General features: G+C 42.1%; 1 protein-coding gene and 1 long non-coding RNA gene across 3 annotated transcripts in view; one reads left to right on the plus strand and one right to left on the minus strand.

Annotated features, from left to right (window-relative positions):
- UBR2 (ubiquitin protein ligase E3 component n-recognin 2) overlaps window positions 1–12,810 on the plus strand; it is a 213,797-nt gene that overhangs the window by 94,900 nt on the left and 106,087 nt on the right. The window contains exons 17-19 of the mRNA XM_085851818.1: window positions 453–563; window positions 7,865–7,930; window positions 10,970–11,086. Coding sequence (XP_085707944.1) covers window positions 453–563; window positions 7,865–7,930; window positions 10,970–11,086 — 294 coding nt within the window. The remainder of the gene's footprint in view (window positions 1–452; window positions 564–7,864; window positions 7,931–10,969; window positions 11,087–12,810) is intronic.
- LOC147014124 (uncharacterized) overlaps window positions 1–12,810 on the minus strand; it is a 157,906-nt gene that overhangs the window by 6,550 nt on the left and 138,546 nt on the right. The window lies entirely within an intron of this gene.

The raw sequence follows: 12,810 nt of genomic DNA on the forward strand, positions 1-12,810 counted from the left end.
CTATTTGGGCAAAGAAAAACAGAAAAAAATAAATCCCAGCAACTTAAATGATCTTTGGAAGGTCTTGGAAGAAGCAAGGAACACCATTCCACAAGAGTTTACAAAATTATATGAATGTCCCGAGAAGAATTTCAATTGTTTTGACGGAAAAGGGTGGACCGACTCACGATGAGTTTACGTATATCAAGATATGTTGTGTTTAAATTTGGTGATTTGAATAAGATTTTCTTTTTCATAAAATTGCATTGGCATTGAACACAATGTTTTAGTTTCCTTATGCATCATAGTAAAAAAAATAAATAAAAGGAGCAAAATGTCTAAGACTTTTACATAACAGTGTAAGTCTTCTAAATTTAACATCACAAAAGTTTTGGCTATTTGAGATACACCTGATAGCATTTTGCATTGCTGTTGGCTGCCTCTACTTTTCCGTTCCCTTCCCTTCATCCTAGGGTGATATGAGTCCTCCATCTCTCATCGAACAGCCGCTTCGCTGCCTTGCACTGGTGGCACAGGAGCGAGCCGGAATGTGGAGACGAAACGGGTTTTCACTTGTGAACCAGGTACAGTGATGATGAAAGAACATGTGAAGATGATTGCCTCATTTTGTCGAATGTCATGTCTTGTTCACTATGTTGGACAATGTGTGCCAGCATATTGCTGTTCAAAACATACAAGAATGTCAAGGCCATCGACTTTATTCTCAACTAAATACAGGCATGTTGATCAAGCTCTACCTTTTTATTTCGGTTTTTTTCGATGTCACACGCACGCACTTGTTCCATTGATGGTGTCGTGTCTTTGTGCCATCGGTGTAGAAATCTTGGTATGGATGCACTAACATTTCCCGTATTTGATTTTACATCTTTCGCAATCATATAAAAGTAATGCCACACAGGTTTTCTTTGACTGATCCAAATAAATTAAAATCACAACTTAGCAATGTTGGTCTGTTTGGTGCATAATTTACAACTTCCTTCCACATCTGTTTTGGTTGTCTTAGTTACATTTGTTATGTGAGGGTGAGGATTATCCTGCATTGTCATCATACTCGTGAGTTATCTGCTTCTTGTTTCTCTCGTCGATGCATTACAATTACTGTAAAGCGTGTGCATTGATGGTTTCCCCACATTTGTTTAATTACACACATTTATTAAACCGTCATGGTCTCAAAAGCTTTCTGGCTGATGAATAAACCATGTTTTTTTTATTTTTCCTCATGGTGGAAACCAAAAATGTCTACCGAGGGAAATGATAGATCCATGTATCATCACTGAAGCATCATATGATCTATCATCATAGATCCATGAACAAGCGAGGTAGGAGGAATAGAGGGAGACCACTGTTGAGATGGGAGGATTGTGTGAGTAGGGATATCAGTAAGATGGCGGTGGTCGAAGAGTGGAGAGAGTTGGCTGAGGACATGGGGAAGTAGAGGAGTATTGTAGTCAAGGCAGGGCAGAATTTTGGTGCCATTGGACTTTTCCCCTTATATCGGGAAGAGGAGGCGAAGTATTGTTGCAGAATTCTGCAGCATGGTGGGTTGTTAATGAGTACCATGAATGAACACACAATGCTGCAGCCCCTCCCCGCTACCCCTGCCTTGCGGGCCCGTGGGTGGTTATGATGCTTCTTCTGGCGTATTGAGAGCTTCAAGGTGGATCGCTGGCTATGTAATGTGGTGTTTGAGGCTGTTGGGGGTGTGTGTGTGTGTGTGTGTGTGTGTGTGTGTGTGTGTGTGTGTGTGTGTGTGTGTGTGTGTGTGTGTGTGTGTGACAAACAGACAGACAGAAAACAATGGTTTGATTCTACAACAAACACAATGCATATTCCCTTTCCATTGATATGGGGGTGGGACCCAATTTTTCTACACGATGTACTACAGAGATAACTACATTAGGTTTCCTCCGTGTCTTGCAAGTGCTTTTCCGGGGTCTCCGTAAACTGTCACAGTATCATTCCAGGACCTCTGTTGCAAAGGCCACGTAATTTGCCTTTTGATAACACTAGTGCGTGGCATACATACAGAAAAAAACAAACAAAAAAAAACTTTCAAACCACATGCCAGAAACAACAACCACACAGACCGTTCCTTCACTCTCGTAAACGACGAGTTTAAAACCTGTGCCAGCAATATACGTCGTAAACGACGACTGGATTGGGGCATTGTGTTTATCTATAAATGCGCATAAGAAATCGAGAAATTATTAGAATGCAGTAAGTCATCACTATCCGGAAGTCCGTACGTTGTAACCCGTAATGGGGAACACGCTGTAACTTGGCCATAACTTGGGAACCACTTGTCCGATTAATTTCAAACCTTGAAAAGGCAAACAAACAGAGATTGCTGCAACTACAGATAGAAGATAGATACTCTGGGTGCAAAACGCCAAGCAACGTGTCCTGTCATTGGTAACTGAAGATCTCTTCCCCAACGGCCATGCCTACGCAGCAACGTGTCCTGTCATTGGTTTGGTAAATAAATGGCCATAACTTGGGAACCACTTGTCCGATTAATATCAATCCTTGAAAAGGCACATCCTCAGGTCCCCAGCAATATACCTGCCAAGTTTCAATTAGATTGGACCAGTGGTTGTCGAGAAGCAGCGGTCGCAGACGCGCAGACGCGCAGACGCACAGACACACACACGCACGCAGATTTCTGGAATTATAGATAGATGTAATGATATTGTTGCTGTAGCCGTTGTGGCCTGCGGAGCCTGAGGTCGTGTGGCTTGTCGAGTGCATCGCTCGTGGCAATAAAGCAGGGTTGTACTGTTCCCCCGCTTGTGTCTGCCTTGGAGCACCTCTGTCACAACACCACAGTAAGGCTCTTCGGAGGCCACTTTTCCAATAACCTCTTTGAAATATTTAGTGAGAATGAATTGTTATTTCTTCAAGTTGTTATTTCAAAACAGAATCATTGTTTTGAAACTGAAATGCAATTCTTCTGCAATTTCCTGTATAGTCATACAGTAAATGTCCAAAATTATCTCCATAGAAACGTGACAGCGTACTTGGTGGAATGCTTTGATGAGTGATGATGTCACATTGCTGTACAAATTGCTCAAGTGTTGTCAAAATCTTTGGAAAAAAAAAAAAATTCAGCATGAGATTAATTTTTTCAAAGTTCGACAACGAAAAGTCCATGTCGACAGTAAACTGCTCTCACAGCTTGCCTTGGGTTATTTCTTTATTTATTATGAACTCTGCATTTCATTTCTTAGCTGAAGTGATTGAAAGAAAATTGGACCAAGTTGGTCCTTTGTAAATTCTGTGACGACACTGCTGTTTTTATCAGCGCAGAGGCAACTGTGCTGTGCAACATGTTGAGAAAGAGTTTTCTCTGGCTTTACATCATGGTGTGGTTTGAGAGTATTTTCTCATAGGGGTGTGTGTGTGTGTGTGTGTGTGTGTGTGTGTGTGTGTGTGTGTGTGTGTGTGTGTGTGTGTGTGTGTGTGTGTGTGTGTGTGTGTGTGTGTGTGTTTGTTTCCTCCATATCTCCAAAACCATAAAACCTGGTGGCCTGAAACTTTGCATGCATACCAAGGGACCTCCGAGATAGTGCAGGAATGAAATTTGGGTGTTTGGGTTAATTTAATCAACCCTTTTGAAGGTAATTAATAGCCTTATTTAAATATCCGTTATCAATGCGTCGTACTTGGTCACCTCGCTGGCCCTCGCTGGGGTCTTAATTCGCCATTATTTTTGGCCTGCTCAACAATGCCTCGATTTGGAACAGGCCACAAAGGTTTCTTTCCAAGAAAGTTTTTATTTTCACTTTCCTTCCTCATATCATCGAATGCCTGTTCATCATACCTACAAATGTCTGGATACATCGCAATGCTTATAGATGCCTGGAGACGCCAGCATTCGTGACTTTATTTCATTTCCGCACATGGAATAACCTCAAGAATCTCTTAACCTGAACTGAATTTCAAAATTTAAACTGTGGAATTGACCTTAGCAGCAGTTTCGACTGCTAAAAATAAAAGTTCGTTTGTCCAATTTGGACATTGTTTGACACTCCGGGCGTTTCCGGGGTGTTTAATATGTCCGATCGGCAATCGCTAATCGCTTGCCAAGCCTGCCGTTCCTTATAAACCGCCTCCATTGCAGTGCTTGCTCGAGTGCTTAAGTCACTTGGCGAGTGTTCTACAAGCTAATTGGATGTTTATTTGCTGGCCATGGCAATACACGGCACAAGTATTCGCACTGCCCCTCTGCAATGCCCCTCTGCACAACACAATCAAAAATACATCGATCAACCACCTACCTGTGTTGTGCCCTGTGGTGTCGTGCAGTGCCAAGCCTGCTGTTCCTCATCAATGGATTGAGGGAAGGGATGGATTCATGGATGGCCCAAACTGATGTTTGTAAGCCATTGCGAGACAGTACACGTCGGTGTAAATGACTTTTTATCACAGCTGTTGTCGTTTTTAAAAATAAAAATTTACAATAGACATTCAAGACGATACTGGGCGTAGTGGCGTGCACCTGTAATCCGGCTACTTGGAGGCTTGGGTTGGAGGATCACTTGAGGACGGGTGCTCTGCGCTGGGCTGCGCTATGAGAGGGTGTAGGGCAGCCCGGAATCATGGCGAAACCCAATCCTTATCCCTGTGTCGTAAGAGGCGACCAGGGTTGCGTCAGGAAGGGCATCCGGTGTAAAACCTGTGCCAAATCAGTATGCAGATCATAACGGATGATCCGCTGTGGTGACCCCTAACGGGAGCAGCCGAAAGAAGAACAACATTCAAGACGATGTTAGGTGCTAATGTAAATTACGTACATACTGTATATTAACGTGTGTTCTGTTGTCTTAGAAAATCTGACGAAAGTTTAAAATGTAACCTTCACCTCGCAGCGGTCATGCTGAGCACCGCCTGGAGATGCTTGGAGACACACCCTCTGGTGGTGTATTTTAGTTGTTTCCAAAACCAAGCTCATTGGAGATGCTACAGGGAACGTAATGGTAGATGAAGGAACAGCAGGTTGGAACTCATTCATTCATCATTCATTCCTTACACCTCGTGTTCACACTGTGATTGGAGTATCGTGTGTTCATGAACAACTGTGGAACTTGCTGTGAATCCACTTTGCATCCATCCCCTCCCTCCACCCATTCCCTCCAACCCTTCCCCCTATCTCTTAGTTTGTTCTTGCGCCCCCACCCCTCCTCCTCATCCCTCTTCCAATTTTCATGTTGTGATGAACAGTGGGTGGTTGTGATAAATTCCCACAGGTGGTTGTGTTGTGGTTTGGAGGTAGTTATGTTGTGCTTTGTTGTTTGTGTTGTGTTTTGAGCCCGGAGTGGAGTGTGCGGAGTGTGCGGATTGGGTGGATGAGCACTTTTTTTGGTGGTTGTAGCTGCTGTTGGGTCCGATTCTGTTCTTTGAATTTTGGGATTCGGCTTGTGTTGAGAGATTATGGGGCTTATCGCATTTTGGATGTAAAACTTGTGCTGAAATTAAATACAGGATGGAAAAACACGAGCATCTCCGGGTGTTGATAAGCATTGCAGCTATGGTGAGATGTGCTTGAGGGTCTCTGGTCTGAGCCGGGTTTCAGGTGTGTGCACTGTGGGGTTGGGCTTGGCAGCGAGAGAGAGACTGCTGGAGGGGTGTTCGTTTTTCCAGTTTTCACGTTCTTTGGCACTGAGCATCTCCGGGCAGTGTATGACCCCCACAGAGAGATCCAATTCCAGAGTGGGTAAACAGGGTGGCAGCTGCAGTTCGAGACGTATACCTCAAGGGACGCCCATGTTGTAATCTCTTTAAAAATGCAACGTGCTGTTTGAAACTGATGGGTGGTTTTACTATCCTGTTTGAACGTGCTGTTTTAACGCACCCTATATAATTCAAACCTGTACCAATGCCGAAAGACGGGATCATTCCTCCCACTTCCACTCAGTTTCCCCTCCCAAATGCAAGTCAAGCCTCCCCCCCCTTCAAGTTCCACTACCAAATGCAAGTCCAGAACACCCCCTTCCCCTCTTCACTTCCCCCTTCCCCTCCTCACTTCCCCTGCTTGCTCCCGCATCCACTTCGCTTCCACCCCCTCCTCGCACCCTTTCCCTCTCAGATTGTATTGCAATGTGTGGTGAAGCATCGCTCTCTCCACCTCCTTCATCGCTCGCCCCCCCCACCCTTCCTCACTCTCCCCTCCTAGGTCCTCCCTTCCTCACCCCCTCCTACCTCCCCATTCTCTCCCTCCTCTGTCTCCCTCGCCCTCCCTCCTCTCGCACTATTTCCCCCTCCCCCTCCATGCTCTCCCCAACCCCTCTTGCTTGCTCCACCCCTCCTTCTCTCTCTCTCCCCCCCCCACTCTCAATATTCCCATCACTGAAGCGATGGGTTTTATTTACTTGTATACAGTAATTATAATCCTTGTTAAATATTTTTAAAATCTCCAATAATTTGTGATTCCTCTGCACATCAACATCCTGCACATACATATTTAGCACTGCTGGGCCCTGATGTTTGTAGTTTCCATGATTTTCTGTGATTGTTGAAAACAGACGTAATTCATGGAATCGGTGACTTGAAATGGAAACTGAATCTGATAAAAGCGGAATATCATAAATTACAGAAAAAAGTGAACATTAGGTTGAATTACAAATAATATATTCACTATATTGTGTCTGATTTTTGCATGTGCAATTCTCCACAGACTTTATTTCCATAGTATAATTTTGAAAAATAGTTAACCCCCCCACAAAACACCGCAATTCCATCCACAAGGGATACCGTCTACACCCAGAATTCACTCTCTCGAAGACCCAGTGAAAGTGAAATTTGATTTGAAAGTCACCCCATCCATCCATCCATCCATTGGGACCATGCTCTGTGTCGAGCATTTGCGCTGCCTAAGCAGTCTCTTTGGCTATTGGGCACAATCTTGGACAGGTCGCCACTCCCACACAGTATACCAGCAAGCTGGCACTCATTCTGCCGACCTTAGAAGGATGACAAACATAGTCAACCCCACCTGGTATTAATTCAACAACCAAGTGGGATTTGAACTCGAGATCCTCGGATCCAGGCCCACCACCCTAACCATTAAGCCAACACCAGGCATGAAAGTCACCCCACTTTGTTGGAAGTTCAGTGAAAATATTCCCTGAAAATACGATTGCCGGTGAAAACAAAATGACGGTCACGTGCACCCTTGAGAGAAACTTTACGGTAAACATCGTCAAAGTACAGATGAGATTGCCAAAAATTATTAAATCAAAAACAAAACCCGTGTTGTGTTTATGTCAATGTACATACTGCCACATCTGCGCACTAACGCTGATGCACGTTAACATTCATGGGCATCGTAATCAAGAATAATTTAGATTAAATTGCTACGTTCCATGTATCAGTTTCCACATTTTCCCCCACTTACCGTTGATAATTTTATTTTCGTTTTTTCAGTATTCAAATGGAATTAAAAAAAAAATTTCAACTGAAAATCACCGGCTCTGCAGTCATTCCCCCAATTCCTTGTGGCAGCACCTCTGAATATGTATTTGCAAAATGAACATTTTTCTTTACTGGACTGCGTGATTGAATTTTTATTCTGCTTTAATCCTGATTTCAACACCCTGCTTTTTATTACCTTTTTAAATAATTGCTTGATGATGCAACCCATTAAGTCCATCTGGTTACTGCGTTAGAGTTTGAACAACCGCCAATTCAAACGGACACTGAATCTCACCCAACTGTAACATTTGCCTTATTCCCTTATCCTGCAATTAGTACAACATTTTTGTTTCGTTGTTCATTCCTGCTTATCTGCATTACTTATCAAAATTCTTTATTGATTGATTGATTTTTTTTATTTTTTTTTTTTTGCACATGTCTCCCTTTGAAACAGGTTTACTATTACCAGAATGTTCGTTGTCGTCGAGAGATGTTTGACAAAGATATCATAATGCTCCAGGTGTGTTGATGCATTCCTGACGGTGGTAAACACCGGGGATTTTAAACATGTGTTGAGGTTGATTGTCCTTATACAATTGATCATCGAATTTTGATATTATTTAATTGTTTTTCTACGTAGTTGATGTTGGAGCATTATTTTTTTGCTTCTTTAGTATGTGCTATTTTGACGATAATTGTCCTTTCAAGATACTTCTGCACACGTAGCAATTTCATGAATGGATTGTAATTCTTTGAAGACGCATGTAAGGAATATACTGCACTTTCACTCTCCTGCTTGTACATGCTCCTTTCTCTATGTCACAAGGAATAAAGTAAAGGGGAAGTTTTGCAAAAACTCTGCAGCCTTAACGTCTTTCGCTCCTTCAGAAAGGAATATAAGGATTTTGGCTTTTTGCATTACTTACCACCCACTGCTCACTGAAGTATCAACTGCAACTGTGTCAGTCAGCCGAAAAGCTATGAAAGCCTTGTGGGAATGCCAGCCACCCTCAGCAGAGGAATCAATCCATCGATGCATTTCTGGCTCACTGACCATTGCCATGTTTATGCTATAATCTCATGTTAAGAGGTACCATTTTATGGATTAAAGGTAAAATAACCAAATAATATCACAAGGTTAAGCACATGTACTTTGATCTCACTGCCCAATTAAACCAAGCTTGTCAAACTAATTTACATGCACCTTGACCCAAAGACCAAAGCTCATCGTCATACAAAAACAGTTCCTGCAACCTCGCCCACAGGGCTGTAATGCATGGTTTATACCATAACCATTTCTGTTTGGAGACCATTGGCTACGAACAACATGTAGTGGATTCCCTCCAAGAGTTGAATTGGCAATGTGTCTATGAAGGGGTGTATAGGAGTAGCACATCTTTACTAGAGTGGTTACCATGAACCCTTCTACCATACCAGCACTTGCTGCAAGAGTCATAACCAACAGGAGGTGCCCAGCCATCCACTCACGACTCAGTTAACGGGGATTTTGAATTGTGACCAGGAAATAAATTAAAGCTAATATGAACTTCCGGCTTTGGTTTTAGAGACTTTGAAAGTCTCTGCCCAATTGGCTTAATTAATCAACCGCCCACTCTTAAAAGTAGTGTTAGCTGCTACATTCTTAACCGTAGTTATCAGTCAGCTTACGTAGACTTTAGAGGCCTTTGTGCAATGTCAGCCCATCCATTTGGAAAGGATTGATCGGTAAATTGATTGATTTCCCACATCTGAGGATTGATGTAGTACTGGAGGAAAATCATTGCTGACTTAAATGGCAACCATCCCATCCCCTGATATAATGTCCATCAAATGTTCAAATAACAATGCACTGAATTGCTGCCCTTACACCGTGGCATGAAGCTGAGCACCTAGCCGTTTCACAGAAGTCATGGATAATGTATTTAATTGATTCGTCACTGATGTATTTTCCATCACATGGACATCACATTGTGCGTTGAAGTGTTGCTTTTATAATACACGTGGGCCCGTTGGTCCATTGGACCAAATTCCCATCGGTTTTCATGGCCTTGTAGCATACACGCCTGCCATACTGCTTGAACATTAGCTTGCCTTTCACCAAACTCAGATGTGCTTGGGCCAGGGCGGGGATTTTTACGTTCGTTATTATTATTGCCAAATTATACTACGATTATTATTGTTGTTGATATTATTGGTATTGATTAATACATGCTTTCTTACAATGTTATCATTCTTTGATTTATTTATTTAGAATGCCATGCCGCAATAGGACCGATTGAAGCTGTTTTAGACACCTTAACATGGGAATTCTTCTGGGTTCTTTGTAGTTAATTGACTTAATCAACTCAGGAGATCATTTTGGGGTGTCCTATTCCAAATCAGAATGCTCCAGCAGAACTCCACAAAAAAACATGACACACACACACACATACTCGCACACACCTCATCCATTTATCGTAAATACGAGTCAGCTTTTGCCTGATGTAGCCATGTTGATTTTGGTGAGTAGATCTGTCTCTCCACTTTCTTCCATTCAGATTCCTGCTGCTTTCAAAACTGCCATAACAATATGCAAACAGCCAAACATAAACGAATTTGTCATCAAACATATCTGACCATGTCCGTCGAATGTTCTTGGAAAAAGCAGTATCTATGTCGCAAGCAAGAACTGGGGTCTGATATGGGTTCAACTGCTGCGCTCCATTCAAAGCCATTGTCATTGAATGTTCGATCATTGCAACTGACTAGGCGGCGTCTTCCAATCATTACTACAAGGCACCGGAACAATATGTGTATGCATGCAAAACTATTGAACAGGTCATTCCATTGACCTTCAAGTGACTAGCGATTCCCCACAGCTGTGGCACAGTCGTATAATGATACGAAGAACTTCACAAGATCAACTACACTTAGTTTATCCAATACTTCGGCATCACCTACCTGAATGGTAGCTGATCTGATTTAACGTCAATGTTAAAATTACTCGCTCGACAAAGTTCTTCAGGTTTCCCGGCTTCATCGCAGAAGAAGCATTTTGATTCCTCCATCTGAGCGTAAACTTTATAGGACATACTGAGAACAGGTTAGTTAACTTGGTTTTGGTGGTTTCTGTTTGGTTGTTTCAAGATGCTGGCTTTGTAGTATTTTTGTTATTTCAATCAATCTGTTAAATCGGTTTCTTGTATCGCACTTTTCATGTTGGAATGAAACGATGATTGGAAAAGTTCACCAGATAAGTAAGGATAAGATTTAAAAAACAAGCAAACAGGAAGTAGATATTAAAAGATGAAGTTTAATGACATTAAAGAACCTTGATCAATGATGCTATGCGAATCTTAAAAGACACCAAATTCCAGAGTTTAGGAGCACGTTGACTGAAAGCACTATTACCAAAAGTCTTCCTCATTGTGCGAAGGATCGGGAAAAGTTATTGATAATGTCTGTCGTGAATGGTGAACTCTCACTTTCATCATTGGAACAACTCGTGCCGACGTACAACTATCTGCCACCTGACGGTATCAACGATGTATGAACATGCCCTTGTGTGCTTCTTGTACAGGTCGGTGCTTCAATGATGGATCCAAACCACTTTATCATGTTGCTGTTGAAACGTTTTGAAGTCTTCCACATGTTTGGCTCTTCAGATTACGCCAGAAATATTGGCTCTGACCCCAAGGTAAATTGTGTCGGATTTCTTTCCCGCAATCTATTCATTCGCATGTTTGTTAAAATAATATTCACGTGGTTCTTGCCTGCAGTACGATTTGCATGTACGTACTGCCGAGTTGCTCCAAAGCAGCTTGTTATGGAATGGTCTATAGCAGACCATTGGCAATTAATTTGAGTTCCATCATGAAGCGAACAACTTGTAGATTATGGGTCTCTGTGAAGGCAAGTGTTGGACTGCTTCAGTGGAGAAGATGAACAATAAATTTTATCGGTGAGAGTCTGCTTGCTGTCATGGGAAACAAAGTGTGGCCGACATTTTGAGCGTTACCTCTTTGTCAGGAAAAGGTTTACTCTTTTTGCTCTGTCAAATGGCTACCACTTGCAATGTCAGCTCAACCTTATTACCCGTGGTGGTAACTATACTCCTATCAACTTTTTTGTTGACAAAATTTATTATCCCTTTGCTTCTATATTCTTGAGATATCATGGACTTATGAGGGTCACCCTAAAAGTTCTGTTACCCAACCTTGATACATTTTGTCAAGTGTGTAGTAGTACAACGAACCTTTTGATCCCACCATCAAAGTCTTCCTTCAGAGAGGCCCTTAATGAAGTGGATTATTAAACACGAGACTAAATTTCATGACTAAATTGATGTAACGTTAATGTCTGGTTCTAAAGTGTTTTGCCAAGAGTATGTGATAAGAGCGCCTTTATTAACTCCTCGCAGAGTACTCACCCCTCTGGGAGGGTCGAGTTTGCACATTACTTGCTAAAAGCAAGTACAGTCTGTATTTTGGAAGAAGGCTGAAGATGTTTGTGTGGTGTGCACTTAAAAAGGTGTTTGATAATTTGAAGGTCTAAAAGGGTACGTTGCAATTGGGTCTGTTGTGGAATTTTGTTGTTAACCGACTCGGTGTAAATCCTATTTACGTTATTGTCTCTTTAAACACCCAAATCATCCACTGTCCACAAGGAAAAGTACATTTCGTCAGAGAACATTTATTTCGTGGTTCCATGGAGTTCAAAACACTGAGATGTAAAACATCCGCAATGATTTTCACTAAACTAAGCTTACATTTCCTGATATATATATATGCTTTGAAGGCAGTGGAGGGGTCTCATAAGCATTAGGTTAAATAATGCAAAATGCAATACGTGTCCACTGGGTGGAAAGAGAATGACATGATCATGGCAAAAGTTGCAGTGTTATCAACCAGCTCACCTTGTTTCATCCTTGGTGAGAATTAAACAAAATATTAAAAGCAGGACAAGGGAGTACAGGATAAGATGTTAGGTTATTGGTTTTACAAATAAATTAATATAGAAGGCAGTGAGTACATGGGTAAAACCAGTGAGTACAGTAAAAGAAAAGGCAACTTGTTTAAAGAGGGATATTCCCCATCAGTCGAATGGGTCCAAAAAGTCTAATCTCTCAAGAATGTAAAAAAGGTCAAGTGGTCTAAACCTCGAAATGGTCAAGGGTCCAAGCTGTCTAAAATCTGTATTAAGGGTGGAAGGGGTCTAAATGTTAAGGTCTGAGGGGTCAAAAGGGACTTAAGAGGTCTAAAGGTTCAATGGGTCTAAACTGTGAAGGGATCTAAATTTATCGAAAGTGTTGAAGGGGGTATTAAAGATCATGGAGTTTTGAAGGGGGTCTTAGGGGTATTGATGGTCATATAGGGTCTTCCAGGTCTTAAGGAGTCTTCCGGATCTTAAGGGTCTTGGGGG

This window comes from Eptatretus burgeri, chromosome 13 (genome assembly GCF_056783735.1).
Source record: "Eptatretus burgeri isolate ZD-2024b chromosome 13, Ebu_testis_v1, whole genome shotgun sequence".
Taxonomy (NCBI): domain Eukaryota; kingdom Metazoa; phylum Chordata; class Myxini; order Myxiniformes; family Myxinidae; genus Eptatretus; species Eptatretus burgeri.